The sequence below is a fragment of the Anolis carolinensis genome, chromosome 2, assembly GCF_035594765.1.
Source record: "Anolis carolinensis isolate JA03-04 chromosome 2, rAnoCar3.1.pri, whole genome shotgun sequence".
In the NCBI taxonomy this organism is placed as follows: Eukaryota; Metazoa; Chordata; class Lepidosauria; order Squamata; family Dactyloidae; genus Anolis; species Anolis carolinensis.
In genome coordinates, this window is record NC_085842.1 from 45,824,920 (window position 1) to 45,850,555 (window position 25,636).

At 37.7% G+C, this 25,636-nt stretch overlaps 1 protein-coding gene across 7 annotated transcripts in view; it reads left to right on the forward strand.

The window, feature by feature from the left end:
- Window positions 1-25,106, forward strand: part of mitf (melanocyte inducing transcription factor) — a 238,796-nt gene extending 213,690 nt beyond the window's left edge. For 4 of the 7 annotated variants that reach the window (XM_062969697.1, XM_062969700.1, XM_062969699.1 and 1 more), the window contains 7 exons: window positions 154-240; window positions 5,114-5,209; window positions 9,734-9,851; window positions 12,930-13,004; window positions 14,544-14,619; window positions 16,939-17,086; window positions 20,860-25,106. In XM_062969697.1, the coding sequence (XP_062825767.1) occupies window positions 154-240; window positions 5,114-5,209; window positions 9,734-9,851; window positions 12,930-13,004; window positions 14,544-14,619; window positions 16,939-17,086; window positions 20,860-21,264 (1,005 nt within the window). In that variant the 3' untranslated portion in view covers window positions 21,265-25,106. Of the gene's footprint in view, window positions 1-153; window positions 241-5,113; window positions 5,210-9,733; window positions 9,852-12,929; window positions 13,005-14,543; window positions 14,620-16,938; window positions 17,087-17,239; window positions 17,309-20,859 lie in introns of all 7 variants that reach the window. The other 3 variants (XM_062969698.1, XM_062969702.1, XM_062969703.1) reach the window with 2 other exon arrangements.
- Window positions 25,107-25,636: the final 530 nt, after the last annotated feature.

Genomic DNA, 25,636 nt, shown 5'->3' on the forward strand with positions numbered 1-25,636 from the left:
ACACACACACACATATAGTTCTATATTTGATGGCCGTTGAGGTGCCATTTAATATAGATATAAATATAAATTTGTGGAAAGACTCACAAACATGAAATATTACTCCATGCTTTGCTTTCTTTTTTCCCTATTTTCTCTTTATTGTATTTACAGGGCTTTTATAAATTTGAAGAGCAAAACAACCGTGCAGAGAGTGAATGTCAAACTCTGAATACGCATTCTCGAGCATCATGCATGCAGGTAAAGATGGATAACATTAGAGAAGAACGACTAAGATCTCTGCTTTTGAATTCAATTTTGTTAAGAGAATCTGTTGAATCTTCATGTGTTTACAGACATCCATAGAATACTCCTGAGGCTGTTTCACACACTAGATGTTTAATATGAACACTTGAACATGTAAAATGTGATTTTTCAAACTCAACATTTGGAAATATTTCTCATCCATTCTGTGATATTCTTACTGGAGAACTGACTGGAGCTTCCTGTCAGATTTGTAGTAGGTTAGGTAAAGGTTTTCCCCTGATATTAAGTCTAGCCTGACTCTGCTGAGGGTTGGTGCTCATCTCCATTTCTAAGCCGAAGAGCTGGCATTGTCTGTAGACACCTCCAAGGTAATGTGGCTGGCATAACTGCATGGAACGCCGTTACCTTCCCGCAGGCGCGGTACCTATTGATCTACTCACATTTGCATGTTTTCGAACTGCTAGGTTGGCAAAAGCTGGAGCTGACAGCGGGAGCTCATTCTGCTCCCCAAATTCGAACTGCCAACCTTTTGGTCAGCAAATTCAGCAGCTCAGCAGTTTAACCTACTGCGCCACCGGGGGCTCAGATTTATACTACACTGCCATTGCATTTCTGGGATAAACACAATCTTTAGTCCATTTGCCAGTCCCATGTAGCGATTGAATCAATTGCCTAATGGCAACTCAACTCTTAGTTAAATCCAGTGGGTCTACTTCAGCTGCAGTCTTTGAAATGTGGTTTCCCCTCTTCTTTATTCAGTGCCACAATAATTGCAATCCACATGAATATTGGTGAGGTTTGACAATGACACAAGTGTAGTTATAAGCATCTGAGAGAATAATTGGTATTTCTAGATGGAATTACATATATATAATGTAGTAGATGGAAAAGTCATTGATTGGCTGAAAATACCATATATATTGCTGTTCATACATAAAGGTGTTTTATATAACTACATTCAGTTATACTATATTCAGTTGTATTTATTATATTACATCCATCATCATATCATAATTATATTATTAAAGAATCTTTGACTGTGACTCTGGAGACAACAGTTCAATTCCTCACTCAGCCATGGAAGCCCACTGGGTGAGGTTTTCGGCCTCATCAGGCAGCCAGTGGCACTCCAGTTTGTATAGGGATGTGGGGAATCCAGCGCCCCCTGCCCCGCATTGCCCCGATCCAAGTGAGGGCAATCAAATGGGGGGAAGTGTGAGCATTCATGGTGCACGTGACTTCCCCCTATAGATTGTATAGCAACACCTATTGAACTGGCATGTGTTGGGAGCCGGCCGGCTTCATGGGTGACCTGATCTAAAATTGGTGCATGCCTCCGATCTTAGCCCTTTGTAATGAGGTCATTAGACTCTCAGCTCCAGAAAACTCTGTGATTAGCTCGCCTTAGGGTCATCAAAAGTCAAAGTTACCTAAAGTGACACAACTACAAAAATATTACATTATATTAGATCATATTCATGTGTGTCTGTCTGCCACACACACAACATTGTTTTGAGCTAGAACTGGATGCAATTTCCAGTTTCCTCATAATTTAATTTATTACAAAAACCTGATAAAGTTTTATGGGTAGTAGATGAGATAGAAAGAGATCTCTGTTAGAGAAAACATTCTGCATAACATTGAAGAAAAGAGCCCATACACATTATTCTCCCCAGATGTCTACTGTTAACAGTCCCATTCTCTATGTAGTGCTGAACGGCGTCACAGGGTTTGAGATGCACCTCTCCCAGGTGAGTCCTCACCAGATGGGTTTCCAAGATTTTTTATGATGGAGATGCCAATAAAGAAAAAACAAAGTGTTTATGTAGGATACACTTGCCTTCCTAATGGCTGTTATTTATTTCAAGTCAAAAGTATTGCACAAATAAGTATAAAACTGATAAAAATAGAGGGAACTCAAATGGCTAAATAATTTTTGACCAAAAACGGGCAACAGCGACTGCATTGTCTGTAGCTTTCAACAATTCTTCCTCTGTACGTGAGGCAGGGCATTGTGGGCAAGCATACAGATGCTGAGTTGTTTGTTCTGCTCCACAGTCGCACAAGGTAGAGGATTCCATTTTGCCAAGTTGTCTTTTGATCTGCCCACTCCGCTTCTGAGTCTGTTCAGGGACTTCCAAGTTGCCCATTCTTGGTTTGTCCCTGGAGGCAGACCCTCATGGGGGGAGGGGGGGGGGGTCCAATTGAGATTTTCTGGTTTAGCTGCCCAGAGGGATACTCTTGGTTTTGCTGGGGGAACATTAAGAGGAGTAGTGGTTCTCATGAAGCTTTTCCTTGATTTGAGTCTACTGGGAGGAGGCTGATAGCCATGTCCTAATAGCCGTGAAAATTGTACAATCAAATTCCTCAAGAAAATTTGATTTCCTGCTCCTTTCTCAGCTTTTGGTCTTTTTCAGCCATGAACTGCCAACCTAAGGCAGTACTATCTAGCAGGGCTTACTGTATAAAGAAATAACCATATACCTACTTGGAATTTTTGTCCATGATGCTAACAATTTTATTGATTGATTGATTTATAGGTTATCTTTCTCCCAGAATAGGATCTAAGGTGGCTTACAGTAAATAGAAAGGGAATACAGTGGGCCCTTGTTGTCATCTGGGGTTTGCTTCCAGGACCCCCTCATAGATACAAAGATCCATGCATGTTCAAGTCTTATGTATGCAATGATCAAGTAAAGTAGTCCCTTGTTTAAAATGACAAAATCAAGCTTTGTTTTTGTTTGTTTTTTTAGAATTTAAAAACATTATTTTCATATCCTAACTCATTATATCCATGAATATAGAGGGGCATTTAATTCAATGCTAATACAGGTAGTTCCCAATTTACAAACAAGATAGGTTTTGTAGGTTTGTTCTTAAGTTGAATTTTTATGTAAGTTGGCATAAGTTTATAAGTGGTCTTCAAGTTATAAATAAAATAGGTTCTTTAGGTTTGTTCTTCAGTTGAATTTGTATGTAAGTCAGAACAGGTGTCTTTTTTCAGTGTAACTCCAGCCTACAATATATCTTTTTTTAGCCTTGAATATCATAGGGAAGGGTAGACAACCTTGTAGTGTTTGTTTCTGTCCCCCTCACTTTCTATCCCTGTGAAAAATGGATTTTGAAAAAAATGGCTTGTTGTGGAAACAAGGATTGGTGATAAAAGTATCAGCTGAGACACCTTTTCCCCGTGATAATAGCTCTTCCGGGAAGCTCTTCCTTCCCAGGGATAGAATTCTCTCACTTCCGGTTGTCTCATACCCGTTCTTAATTCTGAGTTGTTTGTAAGTCAGATGATTGTAACTCAGAGGCTGTCTATAACATAACAACAACAACAACAACAACAACAACAACTTCTTTATTTTTGTATCCCGCCTCCATCTCCCCGAAGGGACTCGAGGTGGCTCACATGGGGACAAGACCAACAACGTAAGTTAAAACACAGAACAATCAATTCCAAACATAATAACTACATAAAACAATAAATACACATCAACAGAATTTAAAACCAGGACAATAATAATAACTAAACATCCAGAGGGTAAAATTGTGTAGAACACTGAATAGGGCTCCTAGGAGGTATAAGGATGATCAAAATAGAGGCGGAGGAGCAATCTCAGTAACACTAAAACCATAAAGGAGTAAGGAACAGTAATAAAGTGCAATAACTGATAGTGAGTTGTAAACGGGCTGAGTATTTGGTGGGACTGCTTAATCAACTAATACAAAAGAGTTTCTTGCAGCAGCATAAGTTGCAAAAATTACCTATCACTTCCTTCAAAAAGAAATGTAATTAAATATTGCATTCCTAATGGCTAATCACTCTGGCTGCTGGCTGCAAAAATCATAAAATTTTATAATCTTAACTTTATCTTGTTTGTTTAGATTCTTATTTTGTTTTTTTCTCAATGTTACTTGTGATAATTTGTAAATTTGCCATGTTATAGTTTAACTTTTGATAATGTGTCATTTTTAATATTTGATGTTGGGATCGGGGGGGGGGGGGTATTTTGTCCTTGTTCAGTTTCTTTACAGCATTGAATGTTTGCCGATATTTGTTGTAAACCGCTCTGAGTCCCCTCAAGGAGATAGGGTTAGATATAAATGAAGTTTGTTGTTGTTGTTGTTTATTAATGTAAATGTCCACACATCTTTTATTTTTCATGGATTAATAAACCTTTTTTTCCTCGACTTTTATACTGTTATGGATGACATTAGAATTTGAAAAGTTGTTTTGAGGGATGGGAATGTTGGGACTCCCCCCGCCTTGCTGTCTCATAGATTCTGGGAGTTATCATGAGATCTCTGGCTGTGGTGAACATCTGTAATGCTACTACAAAGACTTTGCTCAAAGTAAAAAATTAACACATTTGCTGGAAAAATGTGCAGATTCCCTTTCTTTGTTCTTCTAACTACATAATGCTGGAGATATCTCTGTAGCTCCATCTAGAATTAGTAAAGGAGTTGGAAAAAATCTTCTGGGTATTACCTGTATTAATTTTTACCAACGATAGGGAATGTACAGACTGTGAGTCCTTTGAAGACCTCCCCCAAGAAAAGCCTCATGGACCTCATCTTTTTTCTAAAGGCATTTACTTTTCCATCCAGCTCCAGATCACTACAAAAAAAAAGACCTTTATATACCTAGCTAAGTAGTCCCCTCCACAAATCAGCCACAGAATCAATTGTCCAGAAACAAAGTCAGTAGTGATGACATGTTAGGTGTCCCAGTGCAGTTTCTAGGAGGGATCAGGGAATGAAGTAGCCCTCCTAATTTATGGTGTTGAAAACATTTCCTCTCTTTATTTACACAGCTTCCATTTCAATCTAGTTTATATTTCTTGCATGTTTTACCTTCCTATTATAGATGGATGATGTTATTGATGACATAATAAGTTTGGAATCAAGTTACAATGAAGAAATCTTTGGTTTAATGGATCCTGCACTACAAATGGCAAACACGGTACTCGAGGTTTACAATCTTTTCATTTATTGCTGTGTGTTTTGCAAGTGTTTTAGATGGCATTAGATATATAACGTGTGTGTGTGTGTGTGTGTGTGTGTGTGTGTGTGCTCATTCTTGCATGTACACCAATGTGAAGGCCCAGAGGGAGGAAGAGGAAAATACAGAAAAATTGTATTGCTTTTTTTAAACATTGGAAAAATTGAAAACTAGAGGATAAAATGGGTGGTAGAATCCAGAATGTAGAAATAAAGCAATTAAAACAAAATGTTCTTAAATTTACTTTCCCAAGAGTATTTCTAAAATCAAAGACTTCTATGCAAATCAGTGTCCACCCTCTGTTCATTTCAATCCCTGGCCTCCAGAGACATAGTGCTGTGCTCAAATCACTAACCAGTGTGTGTATATGTGTGTGTATGCTTCTTGAGTGAAAGTTATTCTGTATAATTATTAGTAATTGCACTCAGCTTTACCTGACTTTGGCTTTGTTGTTCGTTTTCCCAGTTATGTATTTCTATTTAGTAGGACTTGAGTTATATCTTTGCCAAAGGTTCTTATTGCTGAGAGGTTGAGCACTTCCTTCCTACATCTTCTTTTCCTCTTGTTAATTTGTCATGTGTATTAGTACTGCGTCTGAGTTTGGAAGTCACTAAACATTGAAAGATGCCTAGGATGCCAGCAACATCAGGGTTAACATCATAAGAGTTGTTAATAGCATCGAAGTTGTTTCATCAAACTTTCTTGTTGAAATATTGTTGAATACAGTCTTTCAGCTCCAAAAAACTTGACCTCAAAAGCAAAACCTTGACCCTACAAGCTATCTATTCAGTGGAGAGACTTACCTCACATGTAGTACCTTATATGTAGGAGCACACATATGGGAGCACAAAACTCCCTTGTTATAACTGCACTATCTTTGGGTACAAATTATTTGAGGGACTTTATCTCTGTATAGGAGCTTGACAATGTTTGAGATTTGAGGAGAGCCTCACTCAGTCTGACAACCCTCAAAATGACATCTGGTTGTTCTAGGAACTAGAATTCATTTTCTAGACAGATGAAACCTTCTGTAGTGTTATTCTTAGGAGCTTACTATTTCAGCAGACCTTTAAGAAAAAATTATTAAGGAAGTAAATGTGTTCATTTTATTTGTTGTTTGTATTGATAGTTCAATTGTATTTTAAACTTTTGTACAATGTAAACTTTTTAGCTGTATATTTCAACTCTTGTAATCAATTTGAGTCATAGACTGGGCAGGCAATAAGAACAAAAATTTATGGGACACGCAACACGGCTGAATATGAATAGCATTTTGCCAAAACAAGGTGTATTAATGAAAAATTGCCCTATTATGTGCATTCTCATTTTTAACTTTTGGAGTGGTAAAATGTACTAACTGCTAAATGGATTAAAGGGAAAATCCCTACAGAGGAAGCAGGCTGCATGCAACCTATAAATAGTTATCCAAAGGGGACAAAGGCTCTGTTGTACTTCAGAGGATTAGACCCTGCTTGCCTTGTTGAAAACAGTGCTCAGCTTCTATTCAAGTATCTATGGAGAACATTAAAGTGCCATTTCTACAAGGAGCAATAAACCTGATGCTATACATTTCCACATTGATTTAGGTCACATGTGAGGGGTGTTTAATCTGCCCTGCATACATATCATCAGCACTATTTAGTTCTTGTTGTCAGCATTTCAGAGTCTCTATTTTTTGTTGGGTTCATTGATTGAGTTTGCATTTAACAACTGAGCATTTGGATTTTCATTGCAAAGTGAAGGGTATTTGTAATCTAAATGTTTTAATTTTTTAAAATCAGAAAGTCCATTGCCTATTATTTCTGTCTCCCCCTACTTTTCTTCTCCTCTTAATTATTTCTCAGGTTGTTTGTTGTATTTTCTAAATGTGAACATTAACATTGCTTCTTGAAATGTTGCAGAACAGTTCTAATCACATTTATTAATGAGTATACAGACAAATCACCCCAAATATTTGCGATCTCACCTGATTTTGAAATCTATGCAGGGATGGGCCTGATAATTCTTAGATGGAAGACCATCCTAGGATTAAATAAATATTATTTATTTATTTATTTACATCACTTTTACCCCACCTTTCTCTCTGAGGGGACTCAAAGTGGCTTACAGTAAATAGGCAAAAATTCAATGCCTAAAAACAATGTCAAAACAACAATTCATATAAAACAATCTACAAAACAACAATTCATATAAAACAGATACCATTACAAAATAAAATCACATTATATAAAATTTTAAGCATGTCCAAGATAAAAATCCATTCATCCAAATAAATATAGTAGAGTCTCACTTATTCAACATAAACAGGCCAGCAGAACGTTGGATAAACGAAAATGTTGGATAATAAGGAGGGATTAAGGAAAAGCCTATTAAACATCAAATTATGTTATGATTTTACAAATTAAGCACCAAAACATCATGTTCTACAACAAATCGACAGAAAAAGCAGTTCAATACATGATAACGTTATGTAGTAATTACTGTATGTAGCACTAAAACATCAATGTATTGAAAACATTGACTACAAAAACATTGACTATTAAAAATTCACTGCAAATAAGATAGAATTGCATAAAATGAACTTACAGTAACAACATTGTCAGAAGTTAAATCCAAAAAAAGTTCAGTCCTTACTGCCTATAGAAACACTTGTGGACCTGGGTGGGAGGCAAACTGCGTTGGATAATCCAGAATGTTGGATAAGCAAAGGTTGGATAAATGAGACTCTACTGTAACTTTATTTATATTCCACCTTATCTCCTCAAGGGGACTCAGGTACAATATGTTTTGAATAGCCTAAATACCCCAGAATCCCCAGATCCTACCTAATCTTGAAGACTCAGCAGGTTTAGTCTCAGTTAGTACATTGATGGGTGACTGACACATGCTGTAGACAGTATTTCAAAGGAAGATACATGCATCCCATAGACCAGGCATGGGCAAAGTAAAGCCTGTGGAATGGATACAGCCCTCTGAGCCCTTATGTCTGGCCCTCCAAATTTTCCCCGCCCTCTGGGCATATGGATGTGGTGGACCACCATGTCCTTATGCCGAAAGGACAAGAGAGGAAGTTTTACGACAGATGAGAGCCCTCTAGAGTGCTCTCAGTTGCTGCATGCCTTGCTTGTGCCCTCCTCCCAGCATAAGGACATGTTGAGAGGTCCTGTTCCAATGCCACAAGAAGCCTGGCATGGAGGAGGAGGCAGGTGATGGGCAAAGTGGCTCCAAAGCTGCCTCGTCCACCACCTTCCTCTCCCTTCTCCTGGCATAAGGACGGGGTGAGGCCCCGTCCTGATGCTGGGACAAGCCGAGCCTGGGCAAACAGGCAAGCAGCTGGTGAAGCCTTGCCAGCCATCTCACCTGCCGCTTGCCTCTCCCTTCTCCCTGTGTTAGGACGAGACAAGGCCCCGTCCTGATGCTGTCAGAAGGGAGAGGCAGGCAGAAACACAACCTCATCTTTCTCCCAGCGTAAGGATGGGAGCAGCCCCATCCTTACGCTGGGAGGAAAGGCTGAGGGTAATCCGCCCCTGCCCCCACCCCCTGCCCCGCCATCTCTAGGCTCACCCTGCCCCAGCCCCACCCCACTCCCAGCCCTGTCTCCTCCTTACCCCACACTGACCCAACCCACCTCCTCCTGTGCACACCCCGCCCTCCGTCCTGTCCCAGTCCTCCTGGTCAGGCCCACAAAAAAGTTTGCCCATGCCTGCCATAGATTGTTCTTTCCCCACTATCCTAGACCCAGTTTCAGATAAGCTATTGAGGAGTGCATTCTTTTTATAGTCCAAGGTCAAAGGTAATAGTATGTATTCCCACAAATGCTGGCATATTTTGACTGAAAGCTTTTACTGTCAATAGCTACAGCTTTTTTTGCTTAAATTAGGACAAACAAACTTCCATAGTTGTCCAAAAGATGGGAATTCACTTATTTCACTTATTAATCCAGTGAGAAAGATGACATTGCATACAAGAGAAAGCTAAGTGAATAGGAAGTGAGCCTTGTGCCCACTCACCTCCTGTTGGAGGCGGATTAGATAGCTAGCTAGCTAGCTAGATAGATAGATAGATATTTTACGTGAAGCCAGAAATCTACTAAATCCATCTTAAGGTCCTTTTGCCTACATTTGAGACCGTTTGTTATTTCTGAACATTCTTTGCTATTATGAGCCTATAGGTCATTTCTGAATTATGTTGACACTAAGGGAAAGTTATCATAGGGTTTTCTAAACATAGTTTATTTGGAGTGGGGGTTCCCGTTGCTTTCCTCTGAAGCTGAATGTGATTTGCCTAGGTCAAGCAGCGCATATCTGTGTTTGAGCAGGGATTCAAACCTTGGTCTCTACAATAATGCTCAAACTTTCTCCCTATTAGTGTGCCATTGTAGTGCTGCATTTACGAATGTGAGAATACAGTGTGATGGTAAAATATCTTACAGCTTTTTTTGCTTTGGCTTTCCATCTCAGTCCTATATCTTGTTGTCCTTTCCAGTTACCGGTATCTGGCAATCTTGTAGATCTATATAGCAACCAAGGCATTCCTCCCCCAGGCCTCAACATCAGCAACTCGTGTCCTGCTAACCTTCCTCATGTAAAAAGGGAACTTACAGGTAAATGAGAATCTTTAAAAATATATTTTCCTTTAAAATACTACTAAGACATGGCACCCTGCTAGATCTAATGCAGTCTTAAAATAGTTGAGGGTGTGTTTGTTTCTTTCCAATAGAATATTGTTGTAAGCAAGTCCATAAAAGACAGCAGCTTTGTTTGCTGCTATGTATGCATATACTAAAATGGAAAATCTTATAGCAAAGTGTAATTTGTTGGCTTTGAGCATCTCCCAGGGTTGACAATATGGCCCACCAGAACTCCTGCTGAGAACCTCTTTTTTTTTTTTAAATGACATATCTCCTCATGTTTCCTCATAAGCCCAGGAAAGATGTCACCACAATTATATATCTAAATATAAACAGAAACCGCAAAATTACAAAAAAGTGACAAAAAGTTAACTAGCAATATAGTGATTTATAGTGGCAATCGGGGGCGGGGGATTGTAAAAAATTTTTTAAAATCTTTTAATTTTTTAATATAAGTTTTGGCCTTTTTTCTTTTCACAATTGTTTTATAAGTGAGTTCATCTACAGAAGAACCATAACTAATGGGAAGAATACAGTATACACTTTGCATGCATACGCTCTAGGATTCATTTGACATTTCTATGAATGAGTGGGAATCTGAAAACCATAGGAGTCACATCTTACCAGTATAAAGCAGACCCCTCCATCTGACGCTTTATAAATATTGGGATTGCATCTCTCATAATGCCTGCTCATTGCTTATGCTGTCCACCTGGGGCAGCTGGGAGTTGTACTCTAAAACACCTGATAGGCACCAAAGCGAGTGAGGCTGATATAGGCAAAACCAAATTGGATAGTTTAGAACAGAGCAAATACCTGATAGGCACCAAAGCGAGTGAGGCTGATATAGGCAAAACCAAGTTGGATAGTTTAGAACAGAGCAAATACCTCTTATAGAGAGAAAATATGTTACAAAATTTTGGAAAGAACACATAGCTAAATTCTAATTTTGATTGATGAAGTCAGTCTTTTGTTGTTTGTTTTGTTTTTCAATTATAGACCATACCCTCAAGCAGTTCACATAAGTGTACTCTGAAAATAAACTATAACTGCTGAAACTTAAAATATCAGGTTTATGTTCTCTGAAAAAGTTCATTGTCCTAGTCACATTGAACATGGCATAATGCTAGAATTGCGTCTCTGAATGGATGGGGCAAGTCATGAGTGCAGGGTAGAGCTCCACTAAAGTCTAGTATTTGTCTTTTAATTTTTAACAGAAAAGGGGCAGGCAAAGATAATATACCATTGTGTCTTGTGGCTCATCAGTCAGAAAGATGCTACATTTGTTCATTATTCTTCCTTCATAATAAAGGGCCCTGTATTACCCAAAAGAATGACTTATAAAAAGATGGATTTATACTTGTTCACTTGACCTCCTTAAGTTGGTCAAATACCACACACATATAGCACGCATTTAGTTTAGTTGGGATAGTTAGAAGAAAAGGATATTGTTATTATTATATTTCTCCAGAATGCCACTGCAGATAGAGGAACCTTCTCAGAGATAAGATTTAGTATTGTAAATGTCAACAGACATTTATTGGCAGAATGGACCTTCTCTGTCTCTACCCAATTTCTGCAGTCCTGTATGCTGTCTCAGATCTCTGCTGTTCTTCTAACACTCTAAATCCATCAGACTGACAAGCAGATATTGGGGACATATGGGAAGCTATGGAAAAGGTAGAAGTTGACTAACAATGGGAGGACATGACCAGTATAGGTATTGTCCTAGTAGTCTGCCTTCTTGGAGAATTTACCTATGTGTTATCTATACACATAATAAAAGTGAAAAATCTGTATGTGTGGCACAGGTGTCTGCTCACACAGACAGACCCTGGCCTCCACAAACATGGTATAGTTCCCAGTGCTGTGGAGCCACCAAGTCACTCCCTCCCAGGACAGTGCAGGGTATAGTGAGCACCACAAACATGCATCCCAAACCCTGCCAGTTTCCTCGACAAACACCATTCTGCCCCCCACACCCAAGTGAAGGCTTTCATGCAGGGACCATTTCATCCTAGATGTCCTGTTTTTCCTCCAGAATGGACATTCCAGGGTTCCTTCATTTGCATGACCCTGCCTCTATCTTAACCCTTAACCCTTTCCTATCCTTTCCTATGCCACACTATTAATAGAGGAATTGATCAGCAACTGAACAAGAGGTTTGGAGAGAATTCAGCATGATTTACAAGAGTTGTACTTGACCTACATCTAGAGAGCACCATTAACCCAACCCACAATGATTCTGGACCAAACTTGCCATGGATAATGGGATTTGCAATACCTTCACTGATACTGTGATCCTAACCGACAATGGACTGGGACCAAACTTGGCACAGAGAAGCCCCATACTGCAGGGTTTAGCGGGAATGGACCTGGATTTTGAGAGTTATAGTTCACCTGCATCCAGAAAGCACTGAACCCAGCTGACGTCAGATCTTGTCCAAACTTGGCACACAAACCCAACATGGCCAACTATGCATACAGGCCTGGTTTCGGGGTGATTGACCTCAGATATGGGAGTTGTAGTTCACCCTTATCCAGAGAGCCCTGAACCCAGCTGACGACAGATCTGGACCAAACTTCAGTGATATTACCTAACACCCCAAAACAAACAATGCCTTCTTCTAATAACCCGGGCACCGCCGGGTCTCCAAGCTAGTAATCTATAAAAGAGTAAAACATTATAGTATGGTCAGGCTACAGTGGAAACTTTTGTGAATGGTCAACATGTCAGTCAGATGTGTCCTAATTATGAGTTCTGGCCAGCAAAGAATTACTTCACCCAAAAATGACTTCTCTATCTTTAACTATCGAAGCTGTAAGTAGATAAGGGAGATAAGCAAGGAGTATTATGTAATATAATGCCATAGTTTCACATAAGAAGATGAAAATTGTCCCATGATTGAAGGTTAATATTTTGCCTAATAGTATACAAATTATAAGCAAGAATACATGTCAGACAGCATGTTCAAAAGATCAGTAAATGTTTACTTTGTTTATGTTGCTTTGCTCATATTTCTCTAATTCTTACTTCGTTAACATGCATAGCATGTGTATTTCCCACAGAGTCAGAGGCAAGAGCATTGGCCAAAGAGAGGCAAAAGAAAGACAATCACAATTTAAGTAAGTTTCTTGCTTCTGATATATTTCATGTGTGTTTCACAAAATTATGAGTTGACAGCAGATGGAGGTTTCACATTTACCAAACACTTTTACTGCATTTTCTTTTATCACACATTCCTTAGTGGGTTAGATTGGGAAAACATCAAAAGTATTAATTGCATTATTGTATAATCAGCTTCCACTATGGTAGTGTTCCTGTGATCGCAATGCTTGGATCCAGGATCTCTCTTGTACAGGTGGAAAGGCTTCCTTCATAATGTAGTCAGATATCCCTGGCCTCACAACTTACTGTACTTCGTTTAGCTGAAGCCTCCAACACTTTCTGTTGCATTCTCAGGGAGTTGCAGGAACTGTCATTAGAGGGAGAGATTCCAGCTATAAACGCCTACATTTGTATCCAACTCATTGTAAATTGGGGGATGATGACATAAAAATGGTTGGTCACATTTAGTCTACAAAGTTCCCAAGACCTCCCTGATACAAAGGAGTTCTCCAGACATGCTTAAGTCTTTAATATTTCTGTTTATCTTAAAGCTTTATCTGAAGTCTAAACTCATTAGAGTATGTTCCAAAGGATATTTTGATGATGATTATGATGATGACAGATATATAATGCAATCATTAGAATACAGTAGAGTCTCGCTTATCCAATGTAAATGGGCCGGCAGAACGTTGGATAAGCGAATATGTTGGATAATAAGGAGGGATTAAGTAAAAGCCTATTACACATCAAATTAGGTTATGATTTTACAAATTAGGCACCAAAACACCATGTTATACAACAAATTTGACAGAAAAAGTAGTTCAATACGCAGCAATGCTATGTAGTAATTACTGTATTTATGGATTTAGTACCAAAATATCATGATGTATTGAAAACATTGACTACAAAAATGCATTGGATAATCCAGAACGTTGGATAAGCGAATGTTGGATAAGTGAGACTCTACTGTATATTTTAAAGTAATTCAGAACCTTAACAGAAAGTAAGCTTGTGGTTTGGCAAAAATAGGGTATCTATTCAAAGCAAAACGAGATCAATCTTGTCATGGTCATGGATTGCAAATCACTTGTGAATAACAAGTATAAATTGATTCATGTATAAGTTCTAAAAGTTCTCTTTTTGTAATACAAAACAATCTGATTAATAGGCAGTACTCTGCACTAATGACCTTTGGGTGTGTGTGTGTGTGTGTGTGAGTGGATGATATGCTTGATGAGATAGATGTGGCTTGAGATGTTTGGTAGAGCTTTCTGTGTTCTAAGGAAATGTGCCAATTTAAATAGAAAAAAAAATGAGCACTTTCCCACTCCCCTGCACTTCTTGTTCTGTGTTCCTGCAACACTGCTAAGTTTTGTGTTTGGAAGCAGAGCAGTGATTCTTTCTCACTTCTGATCCCCAGCTTTGTATTAATCCTCCAAAATGATCCTCAGTTATGCAAAGCAGTCATAGCAACATTCACATTTTCCAAAGCATTTGTAATGTCGATTCTTTCCAATTTGCCATTGACTACTAATTTTTCTTGATTTCCTAACAAGTTGAACGAAGAAGACGATTCAATATTAATGATCGCATAAAAGAACTTGGCACTTTGATACCCAAGTCGAACGACCCGTAAGTACTATCGTATCACAAAACATGTCAATTATAGGTGGGTGGTTTTTCTTTCAGCTGGAGTGTCTTAAGACAGCTTTTACGGATTTGGATCATATCCTTTTGATTACAATCCCCAGCTGCCATCACTATTGGCCCTGTGGTCTTCTGGAGGACACCTAATTGGCATAGAGCATCTTAAAGTTTAGAGTAGTCTACATAAGTTCCTACATTAGTTACTATCATAGTTACAGATTTTTATTTCCACTGGGAAAAATACTTGGTTTTAATGTAGTCTGTAATTGAGTTAATCTGTGCTTTTCATGGCTGCCAGCAGAAGCCATATTGAGCAACTGTAGGACCAATGAATTATCTGGAAGAAAGGATTGCAACATTTCCAGTTATCATAGGATGACATTCATGACAGGAGGCAAAGGAATGTTGCCAAAAGGGGCAACCTCGTGCTGAGTTTCCTCCACAATCGCTCTAAAACCATAGTGTCAATTAAGCCATGTGAGGACAAAACTGTATTTTACTGGCCCCACTCCATTCATTCACTTGTATAACATAGTTTTTATTCAATGAGTAGTTTGTAACCCATCATTGACTTATATACAATGATTGCATCAAGAGGAACACAAAACAAAATATTATTTCATGAGCTGTTCTGTAAAATTAATGCAGTGTTATTATTCTCTAGGTCAGGGGTGTCAAGCTCATTTTCATCAAGGACCACATCAGATGTATGGTTGCTTTCAAAGAGCTATTGAATCCATGGATGGATAATCCATGGATACAGAAGGCCAACTATAATTTTTTACGTAGTGGTTGGTGCTCTTTAGCTTTTTACACAGATGTTATTGAATGAAAATGCCCATCCCTTTTGATGATCTGCCATGTGGACTGGGAATAATGGGAATGGTAGCCCAATAGTATTTGTGGCTCTGAGGTTAAGGAAAGATTAAAGGAGATTTTAATGTCAGACATCCTATCCACAAACCTTATAGCTACATTCAATCCCCACTATCCTGAATAAAAAAAAAAAACTTCAGCCTTCCAGATATGACTGTATCACAACTCCCATCAACTCTCGTCATTATGTCTAATGATGAGGAATACAGGAGGTCTAGTCCAGTAGCTGGATGGCCACATAAAAGGACATGGCGGGCCAGATTCGGCCTGAAGGCCTTGAATTTGATGCATGTGCTCTAGGCTATTCTATGGGGAATTTGTAATGTGCTCTTCAATTTACATTAGAGCAGTGGTTCTGAACTTTTGGCCCTCCTGCTGTATTGCGTCATTTCTCCAAATCCTTGGCCTTTGAGTATGTTTGCTGGTACTTTTGGGAACTGAGATTCCTAATATCTGGATGGTCAAACATTCAGAAGTTCTGCCTTAAAGAAAGCCCAGTACTAACAATTACACTCTTGTGAAACACCAAAGGAGGTTGAAAATCCAGTCATATGAGAGGCCAGTCAGACACATATTTGTTATGTACGTGCCCAGTTTTGTGAGGGTATGTAGAAATTTGTAAGTGAAATCCCAGAATGCCATGTTTTAAAAGGATAGGAGGGGAAAAAAAGGCCAGGTAGTTCCAGGATGTCTGCTAAAGCATTAGAGAGCTGCTGTTTTACTTTGATATAAAGCAGTTTCCTAAATTCGTATGAGGAAATCTCAACCATAGTCTTCACCCTTTGTTCTTTTCTTTTACTGAAAATTTGTTCAAGTGAATGAAGATTTTCAAGGCATGGCACTATGTTTTTAGGATTTGGGTTTTTTTTGCAGCAATGTCCCATTTTTTATTTAAATGTCAGAAAGGATTACATTGAACTTTTAAGACAAACATATCTCGGAACATGTATTTTCACAACAGAATATAAGAATTCTATTGTTCCTTCTGGCTGCGATAGATAAATTTAGGAAGCTAGGTCTTAATTGTAACCTTTGCAGCAATGAGCTAGACCTTCTGCACTGATAGAGTGGTAAATGTATTAACTCATTTATTGTATTTTGGAAAATAGACCAGTTATCAGACTCGAAATGCACCAATTGTGTATTTATATGTATTTTTATCAATGTTTAATGTATTTAATTTCAATTGATTGAATTGTCTGTAATATTTTTATATTATGTTTTATTGTAAGCCGCCCTGAGTCCCCTATGGGTGAGAAGGGTAGGATATAAGTATTGTAATAATAATAATAATAATAATAATAATAATAATAATAATAATAATAATAATAATAATAGACTTAATTACCAGTTGGATCTGAGGTAGGATAAGTAATTTTCTTCTTCATTGCTTCTCTTCAGATTTAATAACTTGCATTAATTTTGCAGGGATATGCGTTGGAATAAGGGAACTATTTTAAAAGCCTCTGTAGACTATATCCGCAAGTTGCAAAGAGAACAACAACGTACAAAAGAATTAGAGAACAGACAAAAGAAACTGGAACATGCCAACAGACACCTCTTGCTCAGAATACAGGTTTGTTGATGAATTATAAATTGCATTTTCCCAGATTTGTCTATTCAGACATTGTAAATCTGAGTAAAATAAACACATAGAATGGAGGAATGTGAATGTGTTAGTCCTGCTCACCATCTTGTGTGTTTCCAACTCTCTCCTCACAAAAATCAGAGTTTGAAATTGCTGGAGAGAGCATCCTCAGCTAAGGAAGGTTCTCCTCTTCAAAAGGTCACTCTCTAGGTAAGGAGAATAACGGAAGGGTTGACAAATGGGTGAGGCTAGCACAGTCTTTTCCCTTCTATGTTTAGCGTGATTTGATTGCATAGCTACTGAAGCCAACTTATATCAGAACAACAATCATATGAACAGAATAATTGTAACTGATTGCATTGATTAATAAAACTCCTCTGCTACATAGAGTCCATTCACTCTTGATGTGGCATGTGTGGGGGAAAAATGGAAGAGTTTCCATGTGTGGTCTAAACCAGAAGCTATCTAGACTTGTGCATATATTCAAAGTGAGCATATGATACAAGATAAGATTGGCACAGAATTAAACTCTTTCTTATCCATGTGTTCATTATCAGTGAGGTTTGTGGCATCTTTTGACTGAAAAATAAGATAAGTGGTAATAGGAATTTAGATAAAATTCCACAGGATTCTGAAGTGTGATTGCAGTTTGTTCAACATGATGCCTGAAATTGAATAGTGTTAATTTTGATGCCCGAAATGGAATATGTTATCATCATGCTGGAAAAACCTAATCCAATTAATTTCTTACCAAGTTGGAAAATTAATATAAATAACTCAGGTCCAAATTAGACCTCCTTAACTCATATGAAACAGGAATAAACAAACAAACAAAATAAAACCTCTTACAAAAAAACCCCCCATACTTTATATTATGTGACTTCTGGTTATTTTGTAAGAATTTCATTTATTATGAGATCCCCAAAATGATTCACATCGAAAGAAGTGTTTCAATGTACAAGACTAAGTGTTTTCCACATTACAAATACTCAGAGCCATACAATAAAATCACATTAAAAAGAGGAAAACTTGTTTTGAACAAATTTTTATCTTACAATTTTGCAAGAAATGATAATTATCAACAATTTCTCCTCACCTCAGTAGCCTAATACAGACCATTCTCCATATCCTTGGATTCTTCATCCAAGGATTGAAAATATTCATTTTTCCTCAAAAAAAGTGAACCTTGATTTTGCCATATAAGGTACACTATTTTACTGTGCTGAAGTATCTAATAGGTCTTGAGCAGCCACAGTTTTTGGTTTACATTGAACCAAACCACAGAAGATGCCAGTGACCCACTGTCCTTTCTGTTGAGGAAGGCGTCTACTAATGAAGTGCAAGTCTCCACACAACTCTACAGTGTCCGAGAAAGACAGTTTGCTTCAGGCACTTTTGTACCAACTCAGTAGACCAAGAGTTTAGCAGATACTGTCTTGTTTATTGTGGTGTCAGGCATTGCTCCAGACATGTAATGGCAAAGTGAAGTATAGGATGCTACTATTTAACTAAAGAGAAAAGCGAACTTATAGAGAACATGAAGGATATTTTGACTGCACTATTAGGTACCTGATAGTAGAATTGCCAGGTGTCACATATTGTAAAATATATTCTTTATTTGAGGGCTGGAAAGCTTTTCCCTTATGCAGACTGAATAAGATGCCACAAATCCCATATTTTAGAGTGTGGGAATGCCTTGAGGATCAAAGGATCTGCAACTCTAACCAGATTTGACAGTCAATTTACTCTGAATTTTAATCATTTGTTTTAATATGGTTAAACATACTCTGGATTCTTACTGTCTGCCAAAAAAGCAGCCAAATAAAGATTTTCATAGAGTAACTTATAGTTCAAGATTGAGATCAAGAAATTAATTTTACATGGCTAGGTTCACAGAAATCAATATTTTTATTTTGTATTTAGTAAAAACACATTCTTGTGAGTGACCACTTCATTACTGCCAATCTCAGCTGCCATGAATTTTGACTGTCCTTTCTCAGTCCTATTTCAAGAAGCAACTGAGAGCCGTCCTCCATTTAGATTGCTTTTGTCTCTGTTCTGATAAGATACTACACTTGATCTTACTCAAAAGGCTGAGAAGAGTCAAGTTTGTTTAACTAAAGGGAGCCTGGCAGGAAGCAGTAATCTGGGGAGGCTTAATAGCACCATTTATATGATAGGCATACTGGCACAGACTGATAGCAAAAACTTTGAATGCTGCAAACTTACATTGAAAACTATGGAGCAGCCTTAAACATTCTGAATCCCCATGAATTACTAAGAGGTGAAATTTCTTTGGTTTTACAGCTACGGTTTCTCCATGTAGGATAATATCCTCATTTTCTTCAGACAAACTTTTGGTAATGGGTTTAAAGAATATTAAAGAAATGATTGGAAATTGATGTCGACAAGAAGAATTAAATGGACAAGAAAATTCATGGCTCAAGATTTATTTTGAGAAAAAATGTATGTGGTTTTTTTCATGGAAAATGGCATTCTGTTCCCAAAAAGCATTTCTGCACAAAGATATGCTATTTTCAGTGCAGGAAAATATTTTTACAGAGAAAATGTATGTGCATTTTCTTTTTGCAAAGAATAAGTCCAAAAAATGAAAACAAGATTTGAAAAATATAGTACATCTCCCATAGGTGAGGATATTTGAATATGTGAAATTGTGGATAATAACTAACCCTATTATTTTCAATGGAATGAATGATGGAGATACTGAGAAGAGGACATAGCTTGTATAGGAGGCCACAAGTAAATAAGTGAAACTGTGAAGAAGTGAAGCCACATATATTAGGTCTGCAGATACAGGAGTCATACTGTATACAATTTTAGTGACTTTTCACAACAAGAAAAATGGTAAAGAGTCTCATTCTTGCCTCTGATCATTTAGTGAAAATTCTATTTTTATATAGATTTTAATTAATCTATTTAATTTGTGACTATTATTCAATCGAATATGGTATTTATCAAGAAAGGAATCATCTCCTTCTCTGAGTAGTGAAAGGAAAAATCTTAATTTGTCCTGTGAGAACCTAAAAAACTATCGACCCCTTCTACTCTCTTCTCCTGGGAAATGGTGGTGATAACCATGGATGGATGGCCTCCTGGGACAGCATTGGAGCTGTCCCTTCTTTGCAGAATGATCCTTGGTTTATCTATGAAATTGCTTTTCAAACTGTGGGCCTTCAAAACTGTGTGACCTTAGCTCAATTTGAATAATTTTCATGAATAATTTGGCAGCACTAAAAGGTTTCTGAATGCCACCCATTCACACAAATCTGTTAGCAACAACATGCAGTGTTTGCAGTGGACTCCGCAGAAAACACTTCAGCTGTGCCCCAGAAAATCAGCTTGTCTGTTTAGCAAGCCTTGGGAATATTGGCATACCTATTTTATGTACCTATCTATCCTGGGTCATGTAAAAATTATCTGATGGAATGGGTCAAAACACATTTAAGAAGCCCTGATCTATGAGTAATATCAAAATCCATCATTTTTGTTCACATGCCTGCCCTTGAGCTATGTGTGAAGTTGACTTATACATGAGTATATATGGTACTTTGAATATATGAGCTAATATTTGGTTTCACTCTGTGCTTTATGAATCTTCATCTTGTAGGTTTTGCAGACAAATATGAGTTATGAGATTTCTTTTGTTTTTTTATAAATCCCATCCAAAAAACTCTATGCTGGGATTATGAGAAGTCATCTCTGACACATGACAAATTAAAGTACCTCTGTCCTTATTACAGGAACTTGAGATGCAGGCTCGAGCACATGGACTTTCCATCATCCCAACTTCAGGCCTTTGCTCACCAGAAATGGTCAACCGGCTTATTAAGCAGGAGCCTGTCCTTGACAACTGCAGCCAAGAGATATTGCAGCATCATCCTGACCTATCTTGCACAACCACACTCGACCTTACAGATGGCACTATCACTTTCAATGACAGCCTGGCAAACGTGACAGAGTCAACCACTGGCACTTATGCTGTTCCAACAAAAATGGGATCCAAACTGGAAGACATCTTGATGGACGATACCCTCTCTCCCGTCGGGGTTACCGACCCACTCCTTTCATCAGTCTCTCCTGGAGCTTCAAAAGCAAGTAGCCGAAGGAGCAGCGTGAGCATGGAGGATACCGACCATGCTTGCTAGTGGATATAATTAGAAAGCCCTTTCATGAACTGCTTCGTCTCTTGATCAATAGATTAAGTATTTGGCTTTGGTTTTTGTTTTGTTTTTCTTAATAACTATCTTTTAATATAAATCTTCAGATAGCCCAATGTATGTGACTTTTTTAAGAAAAAAATGTTTGAAGAGACGTGTATATTCTGTTTAAAACTACCAATGCTTCCACAATATTGTACTGCATCTGTGAACCAGATTCAACAGGAACACCAAATGAGTTCCAGTCTACTTGAAAGCAATAGAGATCAACTGATCCACAAGTCCATGATCCACTAAAAGTGACACTTCATTATAACTGCAGTGAAAACCCATTGACTTGCAAAGCAAACATAGACGAATGTAAAGAAACCAAAAACAAATTAGCTATTTTTGTGTTGATTTAATAGTGCCTCTTTTAAACTTATAGTATATGTTAATCCACATTACTCTTTCTCACAGCATAAGATATAATATATATATATACATATATATAAACAGGCCACCTGTATAAAACTGATTCTGATTAAAGTACAAGCTAGAAATGAATGAAGGAGAGGTACACAGAGAGAAATTCCATGATATTAAAATTTGTATTATTTTTGTTCTATAATAAGCAAGCATCCTTCTAAATCGTGGTCGAACCTTTCCCTTTTCTTTCTTTTTATAAGAATTCACTTCTAGTTATGGTGTGGAATCTATACTGGTATTTTAACCATAAAAGACTGATGACTATTTCAAGCTCTTAACATTTTTTTAAATTTTCCATCAGTTGGACATAACCAATTGGTTTCTTCTTTTTTAAAAAAAATGCATTGTAAAGTTATCTGATTTGCATGGATTTTTTTCAGTTATTTTTCATTCAGAGTACATTTGTGTTTTATTTGTAAGAAAATGCCTCTAGTTATTGTGACAATTTTTTCTGACATTTTCAGCCTTTACTGAGGGTTGGTTTGCATTCTTTGTACGCACTTCAAAGCAAGATAATTTTTTGGTGCAGATTCCTGTCTTTTCAAGAGTGGTTTTGTGACTATTTTGTATATTACAGTCTCATGTAGAAGAAATGTTTTGACGCATCTTTAAATCATAGTACCAATTTAGTCTAGTTAACAAACTGAAACTCTGCATAAAATAAAAATGGGGGGATAAACTCCCATCACAATTTAACATATTTATTTTTAATGATGCAGGACAAATAGTAATGTGTTTGAAAACATGGTTGCTATTTCTTTTAGTGTACTGTTACATTTTTCAACAATGGAAACTGATTATATTTGCAGGTGACTGTTACTGATGCTGTCAAATTTAACCATGCAACAGTGTTATCACGTAAGAGCATGTTCTCTGTGCATTATCTACTCCAGCATAGTCCTATGCAATAACAGTAGTGACAAGTGTATTATTGTTATTATTATCATCATGCCTAAATATGTTATACAGTGGTGGCGTGGGTCTCACCAGTTGGACAAGTGACTGACTTCCACCATAAGGAACACGCCCAGTTGACTTGCAGATGGCAGGGAAGCATATATCTCATTCGGAATGAAGTGCCTTAAATTTATTGAAAGTTTCTGTGAACTAGCACTGACTGATGTGTGACCTAAGAGAAGTTCAGGAAAGTGCAGGGGATATAGAGGGGATAGGAATGTTGTTTAGGGGGTGGAGCATTGCTCTTATGTTGTGAAGGAACAGCTTTTCTCCACCTCAGTACTGTGTGGTAACTCTGGAAATATATCTTGAAGTACTTGATTCCATAACCAAGATCCAATATTGAACTCTGGCAGGATTGCACTCCTTCCTCCAAAATCAGCGATCTTTTCTTCCTTTTGCAGCCATCCCACCATATAGCCTAAAAACCTGCTCCATGAAGCCAGGAAATCATCTGGTTTTTGTTTGCTGTGGAGGGCTGCAGAGGGAGGCAGAAGGGGAAAGGGCCCTGTTCTGTTGATGGTGGATACCAAAGGACACTGTTGATGTTAAGCCCTCATCTGTGCCAGCTTTCCTTACATGGTCAGGAAACTTGAGCTAAGGGCAATTGATAAGTTCTCTGAAACAGTGATCTAATGTGGTTAGTAGATGAAGCTCAAAAGCAAAGAGCTATTGTACAATTTGATTTTACAAAACATCCTTGGGAACCATTAAAAGCCTATTTGTGCTCCCTTATATTGCACTGCTGATGGTGGGAGCAGGCCCTGGACCTAGTCTCCTTTTTGCAGCTCTCTATGGATTTTTTGGAGGACACAAAAATAACCAGAGGCAGGAACTCTGGCTTTAAATAATATGAAGATTTTTTTTCTTCAATGCAAAGATATTTTCTAACCCACTAATTATCAAGAAGTAATGGTTTTCTTTGTTCAAGATTGACTGAGCACTGATAATCGTCATGGATGCTATTATAAGACTACATATTTGAACTGTGTTATTGTCACAATGCCAGGTTGACTTAGCTTCACTGCAGACCTTCAGCTTTTTCTAGGAATAAGTGTTTGCCCATGAGGATCCATGTGCTAAGGCTCAGTGATCAGCCAGTGGTGGGTATACTCTATCTGCAAGAAACATGATGGATTTTTCACTGAGGGAAGGATATTGGATTCATCTTCCCAAACTCCACCATCACAATATGGGAGAATTGGGTTCAAACACTAACCCATGTGTTCATAGTCTTCTTCCACTAAGCCTTGGTCCTTAATAATGCAAGTGGCCTCTATTTTCAGAAGTAAAGTAAAATAAAGAATTAGGTAAGAGGTTGGATTGGATGGATTCACAATTCCATGAATACACAACTGCCATTCTGTAGAGCCCATTGGGAGCAACTCATCAGGGTTCCATTCTACAGCGTTTCAAATCAAAAAATACAGGCCAATATATTGCTTGATTCCTAGTAGAAATTATCCATACCTTTTAACCCAATTCAACAAAACATTTGGAAACCCCACCAAATTGAGATCTGTCTTGAATATTATGTAGGAGCCATATTTTTTGTTCTTAAATTACTAAACTTCACAGGCTTTATCATCATACCCTGCAGTTACCTTTTCTCTTTGGTTTTGTTTTTTCCAACAAACTCTGTTTGGGTTTTCTCCCACTAGAACCTTTATGTTTTTTTTTTAAATTGCAGTTCACCTTGCAAATCTATTGAAGGAAGACAGGTGTTAACCATTGCAATGGAAATTTTCAGATATAGTTTTATTTATTTATTACTACATGGAACCATGAGTCACAAAACTGGCAGGATTTAAAGTAAGGTGCATCTACAGGGGAAAGGCACCTGACTTACCTGATGTGTGGTCAAGCATAACGCAAAGCATCACATGTTCACACTGCAGTAACTAAGTGACCCCCAAAATAGTTCTAATGCCAAAAATAGAAGCAAGTCATGAAACGCCCAGGTACATGGTGTACCAAGCAATTTTCACTTTTGCCAAAAACATGCCAGATATCTTAGTGCCATGAACATCTTCCTTACTCTGTTTAGATAGATAGGTAGATAAAGCAATATTAACTCCAATGCCTATAAAGCCTTTAGGAAGCATATGGGGAAAAATAAAGCACAAAATGATGCACTTACCGTATTTTTGGACATAAAATGCACTGGTGAAAAATGGAAATTGATGGTATAAAAGGCCTTTGTATCTTGAAAAAGTGACATGAATTACTGCCTCTTGTTCTGGATGCTTAGTACCATGCTATTATTGATCTTTTCACCTGCTGTTGGCCACAGCAATAAGTTGTGTATGATCCATCGCACTGTAAATTATGGATCAATATTAATGTAAGCCTATTAAATAATTTGGTCTGTTCTTAATAGACGAATTAAAGTGTTTTGTTTTTAATATACTGGCTATATAAAATCTATGAACAGTGCAAATGAATGCTGTGTCCTGAACGAAAGCATTATATTTCAGCATTGATTTGTGAGCATGAACAATAGATCAATGAGTCAGAGAAGAAAGAATTGGCTTGGCTGTAGCTTATAAACACGATGATGATGATGATGATGATTCCTCCCCTCCTCCTTCCTCCTCCTCTTCTTCACCTTATTTGTCATCTTCTGCTCCACCTCTCCTTTTCCTTCTCCTCTTGAGTTTAAAAGAAGTCTAAGAAACATTAAATGAGACGTTTGTGTGCTGCACCTAATCCCTTCCCCTGAGTTTTTTCACTTGCAATCTTAGATTCTGTTTGCACTCTAAATTCATATAAAACAGGGCTTTGTGGCATATAAAGATGTCCCTGCTTTCCGTCAATGCTGCTGTTTAACACTTCCTTCTTATATTGCCACTGCAAATCTACAGCAAATGTATGCTGTGAATACTTCTCTTGGGATCAAATCATTCCAATACAGTAAGGCTGGCTTCTGAGAAAA